The 21,549-nt window shown below is 43.7% G+C and overlaps 1 protein-coding gene across 4 annotated transcripts in view; it reads right to left on the bottom strand.

Moving 5' to 3' along the window:
- Positions 1 to 13,108: 13,108 nt before the first annotated feature.
- enpp2 (ectonucleotide pyrophosphatase/phosphodiesterase 2) overlaps positions 13,109 to 21,549 on the bottom strand; it is a 75,539-nt gene continuing 67,098 nt past the window's right edge. For 2 of the 4 annotated variants that reach the window (XM_085366106.1, XM_085366108.1), the window contains 7 exons: positions 20,979 to 21,114; positions 20,609 to 20,748; positions 19,257 to 19,392; positions 19,010 to 19,087; positions 18,800 to 18,932; positions 18,519 to 18,672; positions 13,109 to 15,310 (listed from right to left, as the gene is read on the bottom strand). In XM_085366106.1, coding sequence (XP_085222232.1) covers positions 15,140 to 15,310; positions 18,519 to 18,672; positions 18,800 to 18,932; positions 19,010 to 19,087; positions 19,257 to 19,392; positions 20,609 to 20,748; positions 20,979 to 21,114 — 948 coding nt within the window. In that variant the 3' untranslated portion in view covers positions 13,109 to 15,139. The remainder of the gene's footprint in view (positions 15,311 to 18,518; positions 18,673 to 18,799; positions 18,933 to 19,009; positions 19,088 to 19,256; positions 19,393 to 20,608; positions 20,749 to 20,978; positions 21,115 to 21,549) is intronic. The other 2 variants (XM_085366107.1, XM_085366109.1) reach the window with 1 other exon arrangement.

Raw genomic sequence — 21,549 nt, 5'->3', positions numbered from 1 at the left:
GTAGGCGGGTGTAGCAGGCTATTTATACCTTTTGGATCAAAGGCAGCGTTCGCTCACTGTGATGTCACCGAGTGACGCAACAGAGCGTAATGCTTTGATCCGGAGCAGCGGTTAAGAGCTTAAGAATGCAAAGGTCTCTGGTTAGGAAGATAAACTGCTTGACTGGCAGTCCACATCTGGAGTGGACAGCCTGTCGCAATGGGATCAGACACGCTGTCATTTCTGGAAAAGTCCATCCCGGAGGTGTCCGACGCGGACAGCTGTACCTTTTAATAAGAATCCCCCCCTGGCTCTACATGGCGGTGTACGTTTGAAAGTGCGGACGACGGTAGGAAATTCTTGATACCTTTAGGTGCACCTTGTAAACTCAGCAATGTGTACTCCAAACGCCACCATGGTTATTTCAAAGTTGTTGATTTATAGCTTTTTTTTTACCCTTTTTCTGTGTGAAATTTCCCTTTGTTGATATTTTTGAAATTCCTACTTTTAAATAATGTTAAACAATCCCGATACAACAGCGACATGTCCTCAGCTGCTGTGATCTTTTTCAAGTTTTACATTTGCAGGACTTTGAAGTTATCTGTCACGGTTGCGCTGGCAGACCGTGGCGATGTGGGGGAAATAGGGCCCAAAACGCGGGACTGTGTGCGATGAATGCAGTTGCGTTTATTTACAGTGATGTAAATATTACGCAATAAATCTCCGTGCGCGCCCCTGACTCCCGTGCCGTGTCTTCTTCCGTACTCCTGCCGGGAAATAACAGAGGCAGCCGTTGGTACAATTAACTTCACTGTAGCAAGCTGGACAACTGAAGGGCAGTCTCACGATCCGGGATCGAGGAGCTCTCAGGCTGTGTCCCAATCCAGCGACCGCATGCTTCGGAGTACGAGCTCGGTACTTATAGTACGGTGAGTACTGCAAGTACGAGAAGTGCGGAAGTGAGAGGCTCGTGAAATGGGCCTTTGTCGCGCTGCTCAGGTTGCCTAGCAACCATGATACTAACCGCCAGACACGTTACATACAGCTTTGTGTGACAGAAATAGGGTTGCCAACCGTCCCTTAAAAAACGGAATCGTCCCGTATTGAGCTAATAAGGGACGCACTTTGTCCCGTAATACAGTGAGAATCAAAAGTAGTCTATAAATGTTAATGGAATTAACGCTTTGTTGGAAAACATAATTCCCAGCCCCTCTCCTGCTTTGTGACCAATGAGCTGACAGCACACTTATGACAATTCGAGTATGACAATTCAGATTACCGCTCATCTCATTGGTCGAGGAAAGGTCGCTTACGGAGAAAATACCGGAAGACAACAGATGACCACAACAAGAAGCATGGCCAACAGGGAAACAAACGCAGACACTGCGGTGCAAGTCTCGGACGACAGTACACCTAAAGCTGGGCAAACACTGTGCGATTTTTTCAGTCACGTTATTCAGCTCCTGCTCAAACTGCACGATTGACTCGCAGGGGTTAGAAGTTGGTAGGTCACGATGCAGGTCTCACACTATACCGCCCGATGCTCTGATGCGACCTGAGTGCTCACACTGTGCCTCCATAACATGAAGGTTATAACAGAAAATCTGTCGCGCTCTCTCTCTGTCTCTCACTCACACAGACACACCACCACCATCAACTTTGCTAAATTGCTAATGAAAAACATGATCAGGCAGCTGTGATTGAGCAGCAGAGTAAATCCAACTATTTTCATGGTTGTTGTGGTCGTGATAATTTCTGAGGCCACATCGAAAAGGCTCGGATGAGCTTTCCAAAGTTCTACAAGTTGTGCCTCCATCGCTTGTGTCCAGATCACACGCTGCACAGCCGTGCTGCTCCATCTTTTACACCAACGTTTACGTGTTTGCGCGTGAGCAGTGTGAGCGGCTGTGATGAGACCCTCACGAGCGACTGATGATCGGGAGCTGCTCGAGGTGTTAATCACTTCTCGTTACCCCACGTATACTACACGATGCACGATGAAGATCACTCAAAAATCGGCTCAAAATGGGCCTAAAACCGCACAGTGTGAGCCCAGCATTAGAGCAGCAATGTTTGTTCCCCTCAGAGAAAGGGAAGAATGGGAAAAGGAAAACACCTGGCTGGAAAAAGTTAATATGGGCATGTGCAGTGAATATCAGCGCTATGTGGCCAGAAGTGTGATAATATAATTTATTTTGTGTAATAAACAACTGCAAGGATAGATGATTACAACAAATTGATGACTAATACATAAAAGTAATACATAGATGAATAATGATGATGAGTTAAGATGCGTAATCATGGGAACAAGCGGGTTTACAAACAGGAGCAGCTGATTAGCATTAGAAAAGCTGAAATAATACCTCAACTGAAGCCAATTGTACTAAATGCACTAAATGTGCACTGTTACAAGAATGTTTTTCTTTCTATTGTTTTCTATTATTTTAAGTTAAGCAGGACAGAGTGCTTTTAAAGAAAGATTTACTTATATTCTCAAAAGTTAAGCATGACAGGCTTCTGTTTAAGAAAGAGACCTGTTTTATTGTGTTAATGTTGTCATTTTGAGCTAAAAATAAATGGCTAAATGATCATTTGTTTCACATGTGTTTATATCACAAAGAATACACATCTACTTAAATCAAATTCAAGTCAAATGGTTAAAAAAATAATTTCACACACAAAAAAAGAGCTAGAAAATTCACCACACTGGGAAGGGTGAAGACAACTGGGTCGCCCGGCCCTGGCCACGAGGTGTCCCTTATTTATTTTTCAGGGAGTTGGCAACCCTAGACAGAAATGAAGGAGAAAAATGTTTTGTTGGTCATTCATTTTTGTCATGACATCACTTTGATTAGCTGAGTATCTGAGGCTGAGACCACGGGACTGTAAACATGATTGTTGGGCTTCATGTCTGTGCTGAACAGTCATTTAAGATTAGCTAGTAAATGACAATTAGTTAATGTTGCTCATGAGACTAAAGTCATCTCACTGTGGTAATGTAAATATAATATGGCCAATATTATATTAATCGTTATTAGTTATTACAGCAGTGAACTTGAACTCTGAGGTTTAGTAAAGATTCAAGTTGCAGTTATTTCCTGTCACCTTACATCTTCACTCAAAGTCGAGTATCTGTGACAGTGTATATACAGATGTATTATATATAAGAGACAAATATTGTTTGTTTAAACCCTCACGTCATACTGGGCTCTTTTTGTGCCACTTTTTTCATTCGTATGAAAGCCATTTCCGCTGTGTTGGGTGTAACATAGCCAAACTTGCCACCCGGTTTCGTTTTTGTAAAAAATTCAAATTTTCAGTCTGATTTTCTTACATCAGCCTAACACGGCTTAGCAGCAAAAATACTCACACTCATCACCCTAGGGACCGTTTTGTGCCCCATTGAAACCCATTATAAACGCTATTTTTCACGGCAAAAAAATTACGGTCATATCGATCGTGATCGGTTATGTTTCCGTTTCCGTTTGCAGTACTGGCCTTAGAGTTGTAATTTTTTTATTTGTCCACCGGGTGGCGCCCTCGCTCCACATTTGACCCCGGGCTGGAAAACAGCGGGCTGCTTAAACAGACCTGCGGGAAACGAAGCCTCATTTCCGGCGTGCAGCAGCGGCTTCGCCCGCTGATCGGGCGGGACCATTTTCGGCCCCTAGGACCGTTTGAGGGTGCTTTTTTTTTTTAATCAACAGGAAATGACGTATTTGTTGTGACGTGGTACCGGACGTGTGTGTTGGAAAAAGGGGTCCGACGCAACATGCCCCGGTCATCGTCGGGAGTTAACCCGGGAGGATGCACTTATTTCGGCCTAGAGGAGGAGCATTGAGACCGCCTGGAGACCATTTTCTGGTCCTGAAAAAAAAAAAAAAAGGCGATCGAAATGAAGGTTGGTGCCAATCTTTAGTCCATCTAAAGGCCTAATTATAATAACAATCAAATATTACTTCAAATGTTTTTTTTTTAATATTTAGTTTTGTTTTGGGGGGCTAAAAAAAACGGTGCGCTCATGTAATTAAACTGCGATTAAAAGGGTTAAAACCCCCGAAATATAATTAAAACTTTACATGAATAGTTCAGGGAGAAGTAGTTTTAAAAGACTGGCTAATTTAAAGTGGAAAAAAATATGAATATATAATCTTTTTATAGCATTTTTCGGGCGTGGCAGAAAACGGTCCCCAGGGTGATGAACGTAAGTTTTTTAAAGGATGACGTGATTAATACGTTGGCATTACTAAATTTGGCTCAATGCTTACATACATGTGTAAAAAGGAAAATGTACGAGCTGTGATAACTGTTTCTGATAAAATGAAGAGTAGACTGATATATGAAATATTCCTTTATTGGGTGAGAAAATCAGACCATGTCATAACTGCTTTAAGTCACACAGAATAGATATCAGAGCCTTAAACAGGCTGACTTCTGCTAAATGGGTCAAACATTAGACTTTCATATATTTTAGATTCATTACACACAACTGAAGTAGTTCAAGCCTTTCATTGTTTTAATATTGATGATTTTGGCATACAGCTCATGAAAACCCAAAATTCCTATCTCAAAAAAATAGCATATCACAAAAAGGTTCTCTAAACGAGCTATTAACCTAACCATCTGAATCAACGAATTAACTCTAAACACCTGCAAAAGATTCCTGAGGCTTGTAAAAACTCCCAGCCTGGTTCATTACTCAAAACTGAGTAAGACTGCCGACCTGACTGCTGTCCAGAAGGCCATCATTGACACCCTCAAGCAAGAGGGTAAGACACAGAAAGAAATTGCTGTTCCTAGAGTGCTGTATCAAGGCACCTCAGTGGGAAGTCTGTGGGAAGGAAAAAGTGTGGCAGAAAAGGCTGCACAACGAGAAGAGGTGACCGGACCCTGAGGAAGATTGTGGAGAAGGACCGATTCCAGACCTTGGGGGACCTGCGGAAGCAGTGGACTGAGTCTGGAGTAGAAACATCCAGAGCCACCGTGTACAGGCGTGTGCAGGAAATGGGCTACAGGTGCCGCATTTGAACCAGAAACAGCGGCAGAAGCGCCTGACCTGGGCTACAGAGAAGCAGCGCTGGACTGTTGCTCAGTGGTCCAAAGTACTGTTTTCGGATGAAAGCAACTTTTGCATGTCATTCGGAAATCAAGGTGCCAGAGTCTGGAGGAAGACTGGAGAGAGGGAAATGCCAAAATGCCTGAAGTCCAGTGTCAAGTACCCACAGTCAGTGATGGTCTGGGTGCCATGTCAGCTGCTGGTGTTGGTCCACTGTGTTTTATCAAGGGCAGGGTCAATGCAGCTATCAGGAGATTTTGGAGCACTTCATGCTTCCATCTGCTGAAAAGCTTTATTGAGATGAAGATTTCATTTTTCAGCACGACCTGGCACCTGCTCACAGTGCCAGAACCCCTGGTAACTGGTTTACTGACCATGGTATTACTGTGCTCAATTGGCCTGCCAGCTCTCCTGACCTGAACCCCATAGAGAATCTGTGGGATATTGTGAAGAGAAAGTTGACAGACGCAAGACCCAACACTCTGGATGAGCTTAAGGCCGCTATCGAAGCATCCTGGGCCTCCATAACACCTCAGCAGTGCCACAGGCTGATTGCCTCCATGCCATGCCCCATTGAAGCAGAATCAGAATCAGAATCAGAAAGGGTTTTATTGCCAAATGTTGAGCAGGTTTACAACATTAGGAAATTGCTGCGGTGCTTCAGTGCAAACATACTGTCATAAATTGCGCTTAAATAGACATGAAAAAATAAAAGTAAGAATAAGAATTAAGAGTGCTACGTAGAAAGATATGTGCATGAGTGCAGGTGGTGATCAGTGCCAAAACATGGAATGATGCAGTGAACACAGCGTAGGGTCATGTGTTAGTGGCGGGGACAGTCATACGGTTATTGTTCATGTGTCCAACAGCAGAGGGGAAGAAACTGTTCTTATGGCGAGAGGTTCTGGTGCGAATGGACCGGAGCCTCCTGCCTGAGGGGAGCAGGTCAAACAGACTGTGTCCAGGGTGAGAAGGGTCAGCTGAGATCCGAGCTGCACGCCGCAGTGTCCTGGAGGTGTACAGGTCCTGCAGAGATGGGAGTCTGCAGCCAATCACCTTCTCAGCAGAGCGCACAACACGCTGCAGTCTCTGTTTGTCCCTGATAGTGGCTCCAGCGTACCACACGGTGATGGAGGAGGTGAGGATGGACTCGATGATTGCAGTGTAGAACTGCATCATCGTCCGTGTTGGCAGGTTGAATTTCTTCAGCTGCCTCAGGAAGTACATCCTCTGCTGGGCTTTCTTGATGACGGAGGTGATGGTGGGCTCCCACTTCAGGTCCTGGGTGATGGTGGTACCCAGGAAGCGGAATGAGTCCACAGAGGTGATGGGGGTGTCAGTCAGGATGATGGGGGGGAGTGGGGCTGTGTGCTTCCTGAAGTCCACAATAATCTCCACTGTCTTCTGGGCATTCAGCACCAGGTTGTTGTGGCTGCACCAAGACACCAGACGTTCAACCTCCCTCCTGTAGGCAGACTCATCCCCGTCAGAGATGAGCCCAATAACGGTGGTGTCATCTGCAAACTTGATTAGCTTGACAGACTGGTGGGTGGAGGTGCAGCAGTTGGTGTACAGGGAGAAGAGCAGAGGAGAAAGAACACAGCCCTGAGGGGAGCCGGTGCTGATGGTCCGGGAGTCCGAGACATTCTTTCCCATCCTCACATGCTGCTTCCTGTCCGTCAGGAAGTCAGTGATCCACCGGCAGATGGGATCAGGCACATTCATCTGGGAAAGCTTGCCTCGGAGATGGTCTGGAAGGATGGTGTTGAAGGCAGAGCTGAAGTCCACAAACAGGATCCTGGCGTATTGAAGCAGTCATCTCTGCAAAAGGATTCCTGACCAAGTATCGAGTGCATAACTGAACATAATAATTTGAAGGTTGACTTTTTTGTATTAAAACACTTTTCTTTTATTGGTCGGATGTAATATGCTAATCTTTTGAGATAGGGATTTTGGGTTTTCATGAGCTGTATGCCAAAATCATCAATATTAAAACAATGAAAGGCTTGAACTACTTCAGTTGTGTGTAATGAATCTAAAATATGTGAAAGTCTAATGTTTATCAGTACATTACAGGAAATAATGCACTTTATCACAATATGCTAATTTTTTGAGAAGGACGTGTATAAAGCATATAAACAATTACAGCAATATGATGCAACAAACACAGCAGTGCTACTAATCCAAAATACTCAAAGCTTCATGTAACTGTAACAAACATTCTGCTGCTGATACATACTTTAGGTTTCTGAATGTTAAACTTGTTTAACTGCCGTTAAACGAAACAGAAGAAGAAGAAAACATCTGCACATGTGCAGTAAGGATCGGGGAGTCCTGATCTGTACCTATCTTTTTATTTTTCGTACATTAACTTGAAATGTTTCATTATAGAAAATATTTTAAGAGATACCTATTATTCTTAACATCTTAACAGATACTCTGACCCGTAACTATCGTAAAATGCTTCGAGCGGAAGTAGTGGTGTTTTGCACATGCGTGGTACCGATCGGGTTTCCGGTATGGATCGGGTAGTGACTCTGGCTGTATCCCAATTCAGGGTCTGCAGCCTTAAAGGCCACATTTTAAGGCCGATTACGTCACAGTGACGCGACGAAGGCTGTCCCAATTCAAAGGCTGCTCGAAATGCAGCCCTCAAATGTGTCCTTCATTTCCCCGAATTTGAAGGATGGGTCAGGTGTGTCCTTCGTGGCCCACCATATCCCAGAATTCAGTGCAGCCCAGCCAAATTTCAGCTGCCAACAATGGCGGCCGCTACTAAGTTTTAAAATTACTCTTATTAATCTTTCTGGGTCACAAAATAAACTTTTAACATATTTCCAGGGGAGAAAGTAGCTGTGTAAATTACAAATATCTGCTTGGTTTATCAAGACATCGTATATTTGCAAAAGTGTGCCGACGTTTTCAGCGACGTCTGTTACCCACTAGCTCGATAGCAAGCCAGGGGGTTCAATGGTCACTCCAGCCGGCGAGAGCAGCGGACTCCCGGCGTCATCGTTTTCCGGTTTTTCGCTACTCAGGTTAAACATGATATATAAGTCACTCAGATAACTTAAAAATGTAATTGTTGGGCTTTTTTCGGTGTTTTGTTTGTTCTGGAGTAAATCGGTTTGGCTGAGATCAAAGTTATTAGATTAAATACAACTTTATTAATCCATCGGGTCGGTTCCTCCGGGATTTTCACACAGCTGAATAAACGTCAAACAGAAAACTGATTAAACAGAAATATGAGACGGTGAGAATTTACGCCAGTGTCCTGTTATATTTTAGATAGCAAGGAGCAGACGGCCGAGTTTATTAAACTCCACCGTCCCAGCGGTGACACAAATCTGAAGGCTAGACCGTCCCATTTCACAGTCTCGCACTTCCGGTCTTCTCGGTCTTCGGAGGACCCGGCCTTCGTGGTCTACATGGGCCGGGTCCTTCGAAGGATGCAGCCGATGTTTTGGGACACAGCTACAGTCTTTACACTTCCAACACGTCTATATAATAAACTCCACAGGCATGAAAACGGAGAATTTTGTAGAATGGACATTGCTGCCACTCACGGTGAAAGAATTTGGTCACGACTTGTAGTTTTTTCCTGGGAAGCATTTGTTTCAGGGTCAGTGAAATGTCTCACTGTAATGTTACCCAGCTAAATAGAGAAAATAAAAAAAGAGACAGTTATTGATCTAAAAGCCTGTAGCATGAGAGATAATCTCGTATTTTCTGGTATTCCAGAATCTGCTGGAGAAGACGCGGAGACTACAGTGAAAAGCTTCATCAAAACCCACCTGAAGCTGCCGGAGCTGATGATCTAAATATTTGATCTAAATATTTGCAATATTTTCTTTATCTTCTAACCCTGGATCTTCCTGAAGATGAATTCTTCCTCCTCATTACACCAGAGGACAATATATGCATTGTTCTACCGGTCTTTCCTTTGCACAACATGGTAAAAAAATTAGCTCACAAGCCTCCAGTGCAATGGAGGGGAACTTTCTGTGTATGTGTTATTGTAGGGTCTACCTTACAATATGAAGCACCTTGATGCAACTGTTGTAGCGATTTTGTGGTATATAAATGAAATTGGATTGAATGTAGAGCACCTGCCTCCTCATTGTGCTGCCTGTTGTTGTTATGACCTTTGTTTGACCCCACACATCAGTGACCCAAGATCAAAGATGTTTGAAAGCAGTATGGTGTGAAAATATGGCCCTTTGCAACATTTTGTACTTTGTAGACGTTTTTGTCCCCGGGGACAAGAGATGTCATAAAATCCAATAAAAAACCCATAAATAAATCAAATTACTTAAAACTCCAATTGTGCACAGCATAGTAGTGAATAACTTCTGTTATTTTCAGATCATTTGATGAATAAAAAACACATTTTTGATAGGATTTCTTTTGGGGACAAAAATGTCCCAAGGACAACACAAGTTAATCGTGATGACGCATTAACTCGTTAACCTTGACAGCCCTACAAAAAAGTCACTTTCTTGAAAGTCATGAAACCAGGTTCTGCTGTTTTCCTGTCTTCCTCCTCCACTTCATAACCACCCACTGCACCCACTTCTAACTCATCAGCTTACACTCGTTTCATTTTTCAGCACTTCAGTTACATCAACTTTATTTTCTTCTTCCTATACTCACTGACACTGTCATCCACATGTCCTCAGCTCAGAGGCGTGACCAGAGAACAGAAGAGGATAACGTGATTGTTTGATTTATGTGTGGGTGTCAAAGAGAAACTGTTGAGGATGGATTCCTTAATATACATCAGAGTTAAAGAGAATATAGTTTGTGATTGCTTGCAACGTTATAATATTGCAGTTACAGTTTTTGCCCGTTGCTTGAACACATTTTGCAAAACTTCGCTCATTGTGCCAAAACTCCAAACACAAGTAAACATGACACAACACTGGGAAATATACCATTCACATCTGTGCCAAATTGAAACTCTACTCTCAAAACCTAAACTCTGCTGTCAAAACCTAACATTCCTTTGTCAAAATGTAACTCTGTTGACAAAGTGACACATACTTGCATCATATGCAAACACTTACAGATCAGGGGGAACACACTAGTCTACTTTATATAAAACACTGCAGTCTTTGATGTTCATTGTTTATTCAGAAGGCATATTTTCAGGAGACACATTTTCAAACAACCAAAAAAGCCAATAGGACTCAATATTGTACATTGCAGTACCATGAATTCAGATAAAGCAAAAAAAAAAACAAAACACAATACAGTAATAGAAAAAACACCATACTGTAAACACAAAAAATCATGACAATTGTGCATACGTGGGCTCATGGATCCCGCCGTCTTTTGGGGTCTGGCCACAGGACCTCATCGACATCGCAAGCAATGTCTTCTCCTGCTAGGCACCGGGGAAAATATCCTCTTGCATGTCGAAACCATCCATGGATTGCTGTCACCTGAATGTCGCCGCAGGCCTGTTCCATTGCCTGCAGAAGAGGCATGCGGGCATGTGGTTGGCGGTCATATACACGCCATCTCCAAGCCAAAAAAAATTCCTCTATAGGGTTTAAAAATGGTGAGTAAGGGGGCAAGCATACCACTTCAAGTTGGTTGGGGTTGGAGAACCAGGCCTGGACCAGAGCAGCCCGATGGAAACTGACATTATCCCATATCACCACAAACCTGGGCTGATCTGGTCTGTTCTGTACAACTATATCATGGAGAGCATCTAGAAATGTGAGTATGTGTTGGCTATTGTATGGACCTAGTTTTGCATGATGATGCAGAAGCCCTCGAACGCTTATGGCGGCACACAATGTGATATTTCCCCCGCGCTGCCCCAATTGCCCTTTGGCCAATTACATTACGACCCCGTCATCTTGTTTTGCACAGGTCAAATCCAGCTTCATCAATGAAAATGTATTCATGAGGCTGTGCAGCTCCATCCATGGCCAAGAGTCTCTGTAAAAAAAAGAGAACATATCACTGTACTACAGTGCTACACATACAGAACCCTCACCCCATCACACTGTGTAGCTCTCAGAATGGATCCATGTGGTACTGATATGGTACATATTCAGCTGCTACTGGATTTCACCAATACTGTATTGTAAATGTAAGGGACAGTTACACGTACCCGTACATATTCAGCTCGAAGTCCTTTGACCCTGTCACTGTTCCTCTCAAATGGGACTCTGTAGAGCTGCTTCATGGTGATGCTGTGTTTTCCCAAGATGCGTCTGATGGTGGTGATGCTCACATGGTTTATGTTGTTGAACACTTGCCTGTCTGCAAGTATTTGCTTTCGTAGCTGGTGGAGACGGATAGCATTGTCTGCCCTCACTATGTCCTCAACAGCAAGTTCCTGCCGTTGTGTGAACAGGCGTTGCCGTCCTCCCCCAGAAGGTCTTCGAGTCATTCTAGAAAAATACAACCACATATTGTCATCGCTTTGCTTATTTTTCTTAAATAAACAGGTGAGGGTCTAGGCTCAAACACTCCAGGACTCAGGAAATTGGGCTGTACCTTGAGAACTCTTCTGATGGTTATTGTACCTGAAACAATAGCGTGTGAAACGATTCAGACAACAGTGAGCCTGGCTACAAGGTCTCCATCAGAAACATAGTCGCAAATGTAGCATGGGCCATTTGAGATTCTCTGTTGACTAAGATTATGTCCATCGCTACCAAAGAAGACCGGAAGAGGGATGCTGCCAAATTCTTAAACACTGGAATTTTCCAAACTGTGTGTGGTCTATTGACGAAAGATGGCCCTTAATTAGGTCCTGCAAATTGCAGTATAACAATATATATTTTTAGTATTACAGAGCTACGTGCTGATCTCGTATTGTAACTTTTGTTCTCATCCTACACAGCCTGAGAAGACCATAATGTCACGATTTGCAAAGGCGAATCGTGCGGAGAGAGTGAGGAGTGGACCCAAATGGAGGCAAACAGAAAGAAGTGGTGGCTCGCTTGAAGCTGACGCTCCGGTGCGTGTCACAAATAACAACACACTGCTTCAGAAGCACTGTCCAATCCAATTTTATTCATAAAGCACTTTAAAATAGCCAGGACAGGACCAAAGCGCTGTACAGAAAATAAGTTAAAAGCAACAGAATAACAGAAAACAGCAAAACTAAATAAAACACATAATACATAAAAAATTAAAACAGCCCTATATTAAAACGAGATAAAACTGCATAGAATCAACTAAAAACAACCAAAATCAAACTAAAAACCAACATCTCTCGTGGTGTCAAAGGCCAGGGTAAAGAGGTGGGTTTTCAGGAGGACTCACCCAGCTGATGGTCTGTGCACGCCAGCGTCTTCTGCTCCATGTGAGAGGATTTCCTCTAAGGCAGGAGAAATTATCTCCACGAAAAGAAACAGACTCGACCGTCGCACAGTGGAACAAATTCTCTTCTTAAATAAAAACCAAACAGGTTGACTTTAAATGCATCACTTTTACTTTACAAGTTCATGATCAGTTCTACCCCCGGGTCAAAAATGCGTATAAGAAAACTGGCCTAATTTAATGTGATTTATAAACATAACTGTCCAGCGATTGATTGCATAAGTACACGGAGTCAGGACGTCACAGCATACCGCATAATGTTTTGTACATTATTATATGTATTTTTAATCTATTGCATTTACAAACGCCGAGGAGTCACGAGCAAAGAAAGACCACACCATGGCACATGTTTAAACAAGGAATGTTTATTGATCAAAATTATTTATTAAACAAATAAACATGGCAAGTTTTTCACCCCCCAAAGAATACATGCTCAAAGCAGCACAACGGCGGCCCACTATCAGACAGAACTGTGAACTCCACTCTGTAGCGTGGCCAATCATAATGAAGCAGTTCATTTTATTTTGTAGATTCAAGCTGCTCGTCATATGTTTGGCCACCAGATGTCACCAGAGAGGACTGTGTTGAAAAGCTTTGAGTAATGAACCGTTTTTCAACACGAGCTTCAACGCTTCAGAAAGCGTTGTTTGGCCATCACTAACAGAAAGTCAGCCTTTATTGACGGCAGAACAAAACAACCAACAGGTGGAACACAGAAAATGAGCCAAAACCTGAAACACCTGGAAACGCGAGGGGACGGAGAGCAGCGGTTACACGAGGGACGACACACAGACAGACCGACAAAGAGCCAAGGACAACGCAAGCAATAAATACACACCAGGTAAGGAGTGGAAATGCACAACAGGAGGGAGACACAGCTGGGATAAATGTGACAGGACGCAGGAAGTAAAGCAGACTATACTGACAAAGGACCAGGACTATCAAGGTAAACCAGGAAACACAGAGCTGAACTCAAGACACGTAAGCTAAAGACAATGACCCTTCCCAAGAACACAGAGGCACAGAAACAGAACAGCAACCATAAACGTAACATAAACAGGAAACCATACCTCACTGAATAAAACTTGAACCAAAAAGACAAAACACTGAGTCGCAGACACACAACAGGGATTTCCTCTTGTTGACAGCACCCCAGCAGACAGCACTGCTCTTTTAGTAAAAACACTTGTTTATTGACAAATCTCCATAAAGTTTAAATAAGTCGGTCTCACAGGTGGTGTGTGTTTTTTTTCCAAAAACAATAAATCATCATCAACACTGTTATTGGACAATTCACAATGAAACCCACATATTTGGCAATCAAAAATACAAAGAAAAATCTGGAATTTACCTTCACAATCACACACAAACACCAGTGTCACTCCCTGTGACACACCAAAGACATTTTTAAAGCACTCATCATGTCGAGGAAGAGCTGAATGCATCGTACACAAGACAGCTTTGGTTTTACAGTCCTTACTGCTGATTTCTCTGGGGCTCTGTGGTGCAAGGCGCTTTTCCTTGACATCATTCAAACGTCGCTTCTCTGTAACGTGGATTCTAGCTCTCTACATCTGCAGTCCCAGATTTGTAAAAGCGTTTATGGATGGGCCTAGTGTAATCCCACAGCCTCACGGTCACTTCGCTTTCCATTTGAATTCATTTTCACTTGACTTGGAAAGTTGACTGAATTGGACAGAAGATGAAATTCCACGGCAAATAAACTTTCTTGCTTTAATGCTTGTGCATTCACAGGAAAACTGCCCACACTCTGACCAAGGAGATCAACGAGGAAGAGAGGAAACAGTGAAAATACAAACCTCCTTTGTTTCTTCATAACCATGAAAAACATCATGATGTCAAGAGAAACGCAGTGCTCTGAGAACCTGACTTACAGCAGGTTTCTTAATGATGTGACAACAGGTCTTATTGATGAATGTCAGCCATGTTGAAGTTACAATGTCCAGAATATGGAATGAAAAAGAATCGTGGATTCTTGACACCGTGCTGTTTCAGGCACCTCCACGTGCAAAAACATAATTTCTTTATTTAGCCTCCTAACAGCCTCCAGGCTGGTGAAACACTGATTGTGCACTGGTGCAACATGTAGATCATTGTGTACCTGACAATACACAAACGTGAGGACGTAACCAATGTAACCAAATCCACAATGGCCTTTTATAGACTTTTGAAAACTGATTTCATTGAGTGTATCCAAAAATAGTGGTTGCTTAAAGATGAAGGGAAGTGAGAAAGTTAGTGTTTCTCTTGGCATGTCATACAGCCACACACACATAGGAGAACATCTTACTTATATTCAAAGAAAAATAAAAGCTTTTATCTGATTGGTCAGAATCTGTCTCTACACCGATCTGTTTGTTATGGTGTAACTCTACTCGAGTATCTCGAGACATATTTAGTGATGCTGTGACTCATTTCCAGTCACAGCCTCTGACACATAGGTGGGTACAGTCATGGTTGGATGAAATGAGTGTCATTGTGCAGCAGCATTTCTGCGAATGGATATCGATCTCTGCCTTTTGAAAAGCTAAATATTAAACTCGAGTGGCCTCTTAGCTGAGTGGTGTTCAAAATGTATGCAAAATAACAGTTACTGAGATGAAAGCACATGAAGGAGTCAGTGAAAGGGCCACAGCATAGATGCTGCAGAGCAGCTGGTGGGGTGAGATGACTGCAGCTCCTCCTGGTACCACATGGATCCACCACGGCAGAAGATAACATCAGGAACATTAGCAGAACTCAGATCTCGCTCTCGTAGGTGTGCATGTAGGTCTTGAGCGAGAGGATTTCAGCGTAGCTGCGGCTGGTCCTGCGGTACAGGTCCAGGCCTGTCAGGAGCTCCACGTCTCTGACCCGAGCTGTGTGCATCTTCATCAGGCTCTCCACCCAACGAGACTCCTCCTCTGAGCTCTGTGGAGGCAGTAAGGACGAGCAGCGTTAGCAGCAGTCACCTCTTATTAATGGACATCAGATCGAAAATGTTTCTTTGGTTCATGTTTTGAAAGGCTGTCTTCAGTTGATCTTAAGACTTTGCACATACAAAGTTCCTTATTCACAAGAACGTGAGCGTAGTTTGGGGTCCCGGGAGAACAGTTAAAGCTCAGTAACTGTTATTATCTCCTTTCAAAGACATGTGATTAGCGCAGCTTTTCATTCAGTTTTTGGACAATGTCTTTGATTTATTGTCCCTCCAGCTAATGCTCTAAACCTCACAGATGTGGAGTTAATCAGCTGTGACGTTGGTGGGCCGTCAAACGAACCACCAATCCTTCACAGTCACATGCTTGTGGTCACTGCATCGAGATCGCTGCACAGCTCAGCAGTATCGGTGTGCACTTTTGTGTCGTTTTGAACCTTTTACCTTCATTTTGGAATATTAAAAAATGACACAATGCCATCTTGCCTATCCCAGCTACCACAGGGCAGGAGGTGCTCCAGTTTTGAAAGGTAAAATTATAGTATTTTACTAGTTTGAACTCTCGGCGAAGGCAGCCGCACTTTTTCTCCTCTCCTCTCCCTTATCTTCCTTGCTTGGCTTCTTATGTCCTTGTCTTGTGTTTTTACTTTTCCCTGGAACACTCTCTCACAGTCTGTTTCTAAACCTAAAAGAGGAATTATGGATTTGATCAACTGGTCTCTGAATGCAATTGACACCCTTTTCTCAACGAGAAGTTTGGGCTCGGGTGAGCCTGAGTGCTGAAGATATCGACCTATTCGGAACCATGGTAACAGGGTTTTTGCTGATCGGAGCTGGCTTGGCCCTGACTTATCGGAGAATGAAGAAAGCGGAACCGGCTGTTCAAACCCCCACAAGGCTGCCCGCTGGGATTGGAACGATGGGACGAGGCGTGAGTTTCTCAAAATGGGCTCATTGAGTCAGCACGGATAAGATCTTGGAGAGGCTGACGGCTGCTGTGAATACTCAGAATAAGATCTCTGAGCGCAAATTGATCACATCATGGAGAAGCTCGCGGCTCTCCAACGGGAGTTTGAGAGACCAGTGTCGGACTGTAGAACTGCTTTGAAATTGATATGAGTTGTTCGCACTAAAGGAAAAACCACCATCACTTCATGGGGATACCCCTGTGGCACCAGCTGCGGTCTCAAGGCTGGAGCTGAACAACAACACCCTGATAACGACTGTGTTTAGACTGTTAGGGAATTATGTTAGGATGCTGTTCGTGGACTACAGTTCAGTATTCAACACAATAATTCCCTCTAAGCTTTTCACCAAGTTGACGGATCTTGGACTCAGCTCATCACTGTGTCAGTGGATCCTCAACTTCCTCACAGACAGACCCCAATCAGTGAGGGTGGGAAAACAAGTCTCCCCCTCCATCTCACTCAGCACTGGAGTGCCTCAGGGCTGTGTTTGAAGCCCCCTGCTGTACTCACTGTACACTTATGACTGTGTAGCCACATCCGACACCACCTCCATTGTCAAGTTTGCTGACGACACTGCTGTTTTGGGCCTGATCTCCGACAACATCGAGACGGCCTACCTGGAGGAGATTAGGAACCTGGAGACCTGGTGCCAGGAGAATAACCTCCTCCTAAACATCAGCAAGACTAAGGAGCTGATCGTGGACTTCACTACAAAGCAGGCGAGGAATTACAAACCCCTCATCATCAGTGGCACGCCAGTGGAGAGAGTGGACAGTTTCCGATACCTGGGTGTCCACATCACTCAGGACCTGTCATGGTCCTGCCACATCAACAACCTGGTTAAGAAAGCCCGTCAGCGTCTCTTCTTCCTCAGAAGACTTAGAGACTTCCATCTGCCACTGAAGGTGCTCAAGAACTTCTACTCCTGCACCATCGAGAGCGTCCTGACGGCAAACATCTGCACCTGGTTTGGGAACAGCACCAAGCAGGACAGACGAGACCTGCAAAGGGTGGTGCGCTCGGCAGAACGCATCATTCAATCAGAGCTCCCTGACCTGCTGTCCATCTACACCAAGCGGTGCAAGTCCAAAGCTAGGAAGGTTATGATGGACCTCTCCCATCCCAACAATGGACTCTTCTCACTGTTGAGGTCTGGGAAGCGCTTCCGCTCCCTTAAGGCCAAAACAGAGAGAATGAGGAGGAGCTTCTTCCCCCAGGCTATTCGGGCCCTGAACCAGGTGTAGGACTGGACTCTCCCACACATCACCACACGCACCACCACACATTTCCTATAATCCTATAATTCCTATAATTTATAATCTTTATAATCTCTTCTGCTATTTGCACATTCTTTACTGTAAATTCCTAAGTTAATTTGTAAATTTTGTAGTAAACTGTAAATATTGTAAAACTTTTCCTCTGTCATTTAATGGTCGGGCATTGTACAGCTACAAGCATTTCACCCCCATGTCATACTGTGTATGGTTGTGTGTGACAAATAAAATTTGAATTTGATTTGAATTTGTTCTTCCCATTCTATGCATCCCCCTCCCTTCCCAAACGCCTTAGATGCTTGTTGCCTCCTGGGGGGAGGGTCCCATTTCACTACAGGGCAACCTGCACGTGGCGAATAAAGCTTTGATTGATTGATTGATTGATTGATTGATTGATTGATTGAATACTTCTTCCTAAACTTGCTGGCTGATACTCCACCCTCTAGCCCTCCAAATATGGAGATGTGTTAAGGACCCTCTCCAGCTCTGTTCAGCTCTCCTAGAATAACTTTCTGTCTCCTGGAATATCCTCCATGCTCTTGACACTGTCCTTGGAGACACAGCAAAGCTTATTGGTAATAGCACTTATTGCTGTGCTGTGCAATACTGGAGGACTAACTGTACAGCCTCTTTGCGGTCTGATGGACGGATTTCCTGAAAGACTGTCTGTAAAAAATAAGAATATAAGTGCAGGAAGTGTGTTTGCAAGAACACCCACGCATTAGAGCGTTCCAATTCCCCTGTTGGACTGAAGCTGAGTATGTATTTATCAGTGCTGTTTCTTTATGCAAAAGCAGCTTTAGGAGCAACCTGGTGTGGCTGCAGCTCAGCTGTGTGGTTTTTTTAATTTATTTGTTTGGTGCGGGAAACATTTTTCATGTTATGTTAGCAAGATTGCTCTGCTGTGGATGAGGAAAAGGAAAAGAGCAGAAGGAAAACGTAAACGTGACCATCCGTACGTTGCAGCTCTCATCATTGGTGGGTCTGTGCGGCAGGATGAAGGTGGCGCTGTTGAGCGGTCCGTTACACGAGTCTGTAGCTTGTGTGAAGTCTAAGCAGCTGGTCAGGACCACAAAGTAGTGAGTGGGGATTGGGATTGTACCACTTATATACCTGCAAGAGAAGATCAAGGTCAGGAAGCTATTCCACACACTTTCCGAACATTAGCACTGTCCACAGTTAAAAATATACATGGAGTAAGGAGGTTTAACAGAAACGTGGAAATATTAAGTGTGCCTACTCTCGTATCTTCTCAGCTGAGTCTCTGACACCGTCATAGTTGTAGTCAAATATGGGTCCAGTCAGTACATTCACTCCATTTCTCTCAGTGGCGTATTTCTTCACCAGCACTCTCTGGAAATAACCCCATATCTCTGAGAGAGGGAGAGAGATGATGGTGGTGGACTAAAAGCATAAAACAGAGTTCACTAAAGCTGAGGTAAAGACTTACTCTTGAATGCAGGATACATGGGAACAGTGTTGGTGATGAGGACAGCATCGGATTTTTTGTCTAGATTTGACGACAGTTCTGTCAGCAAGGACAAAAACAGGATTAATGTGGTAAATAAAGTCATGGAATACGATCAAGTGTGGGAAAAAAGAATAATAATATGATTGTAGTATTATTGTAGGAATACGAATCCAGTAAAACCTTCACCAGACATGCTGTGTTAACTCTGCTGCGGGGGCTCACTTACGTGGTGGGTACAGAAAGGCGTACGTGATGTGTTTATCTGCTCTGTAGTTGGTACATGATTGGCTGTAAGCTGGAGGGACTCTGGAATCAGGTCTCACACAGTTGGACAGAGCTTCAGGCAGAGGAGACACTTCTACCTGGAAGACCAGCAGAATACAAAGTTCTGTTAAACATATCGTGGATTTGTTTCAAAGACCAGAGAAAGAAAAATGGCACAGAAAAGATACAGTCAGCAGGCATTCAGGTGAGACAGGTGACACTGTCCAGCACCTGCACGTTTCCTGCTGTGCAGGAGGTTCATAGCATCCTTCGCTGTTTAAAGATACTTAATATAACTGCAGTGATGGAGCTCGGGGCTGAATGTGAGGACAACCGGTGTGTAACAAAGGATTGACTGTATCCTGCAAAACGTGGCTGTGTGAGACCCGGCTGTCTGTCAAAGAGTTGTCAAGTGAACAACAGTTGTAGTTAGATGAGTGAAAATGGAAATTAATGGAAATAAAACAAAATCTTTTCATGGATTTTTAAGCTGTCTTCGAACTAAGAAGCTAACTTTAAACAAACTCAGGGCGAGTAAGAAGCCTTGAAACTGACAAAATAAGAACGACAGCCGTTATTATTTCAGCCTTTTATCACATTATTACAACAACGTTGGCTCACAGTGAAACCAGAAGCAGCAAAAGATGCAAATTTTCCAAATGTCTTTGATCCAGGTGCACAACCAGACTCATGAGAAATATTGGTGAAAGTCACCAAGAATGAATGTCATCCAGTTTTTGACAAAATGCTGTTAGTACAAGCTGTTTTGTTCTGAAGACAGCCTTTCAGGCATAAAGATTGCTGTTTGGTGTCTGGATCGTAGCTGGAGACCAGTAACCACTAAATCATCAGCATGGTAATCGGAGATTAAGATCTCACACAGGAGTTGGTGTTTTCTCTGTCTGAATGTTAAATGCACTGCCTCTACTCTGCTCTATACAACTTGCATCCATTCACACAAGCAGTGCTTTCCATCTAACGTTCACAGTCCGACGGATGCATCAGAGAGCTTCCTGGGTTAGTGTGTTGGCATGAAGACTGGAGCAGCAAAGGATTGAACCACCAGCATCCTGATCAGTAGATGAGCAGCTCTACCTCCTAAGCTACAGCCCCCCTAAACTAAAGCCTGTTGTGAAATCAGTGACATGACGGCACTCAGAAGAGGTTTCCCCCAATAGTAGCAATGGTGCTGGAAGCAGGAGATGAACTTATAGAAAAAATTCTGAAACATCAAATATCTGCTAAACAGTTAACTACACCTAAGCACTTGTACTTCCAACAACTGAAAGACAGAGAGGACGGAGAGAGCAGTACCTGTCTGCTGGCAGTGTACGATGTCCAGACGGGCATGGACAGAGTTTCACTGTAGCCACTGATGTAGTCGCTGTGGTGCAGGATGCAGTATTTGGTACGGAAGAGGACAGCAGGCCGACCGAACGGCAGGTTCCTGCTGTCTATGAGAGGAAGAGCGCAGACAAGCAGGAATGTAGCAAAAGACATTTACAGATCGATGCATTAAAACGACGACTGAGCGTTCATGACAGAATGATGAAGAAATTTCAAATAAAACAAGACGAGCTACAAATCCAAACTTTCACTGCAACTACGCTTAGTTTTATCTGCTGGGACTGAAAGGAAAAGTCACTTATTAATGACATTTTCAGTAGGAGCGTTAAAGACTGACCATCCATAGCTTGCCTCAGTCGCTGGTTTAGCTCCTCCACTTTGTTCTGTAAGAGACAGAGCCAGAGTGACTCCAGGTTATAGCCTCGTACAAGGGTCACTTTCAAACTTCTCTGGCCCCTACTTTTTACACGCAACTGCAAAAAGATCGGAGATTGAAACAATCTCTTGCCAGAGATCTACATGGGAATCACAAAGACAGCATAAAGTGAGACAGTGCAGGGCAGAGCTGGGTCTAATTCACCTCAATACAGCAACTACACACACAATATCTGCACTAAGAAGGCTGTTAAACTCTAAAATTGTCAATAAACTATTGATTTTGACGAGGTGAACCGACCCCAGCTCTGCAGCAGAAAGCAAAGAAGCATCAAGGTTATTTAGGCTTAAAAGAAAACAGCAATTGCACATTAAGAAACTTTTTTTTTACAAGTAAAAAAGGCACAAACAATCAAATCCTCCTGAATGACAGACCCATGCAGATGAATCTTTTTACACTGTGTAAAATGAAGTTAAACTGCAAAAAAGCAAAACTTCTGCAACAAAAAGCCCTTCAGTCATCTGCTATGGTA

This window comes from Diplotaxodon limnothrissa, linkage group LG11 (genome assembly GCF_057381915.1).
Source record: "Diplotaxodon limnothrissa isolate DT_005_m linkage group LG11, D_limnothrissa_male_GT1.1, whole genome shotgun sequence".
NCBI lineage: Eukaryota > Metazoa > Chordata > Actinopteri > Cichliformes > Cichlidae > Diplotaxodon > Diplotaxodon limnothrissa.
This window is presented reverse-complemented; position numbering and strand designations above follow the sequence as displayed.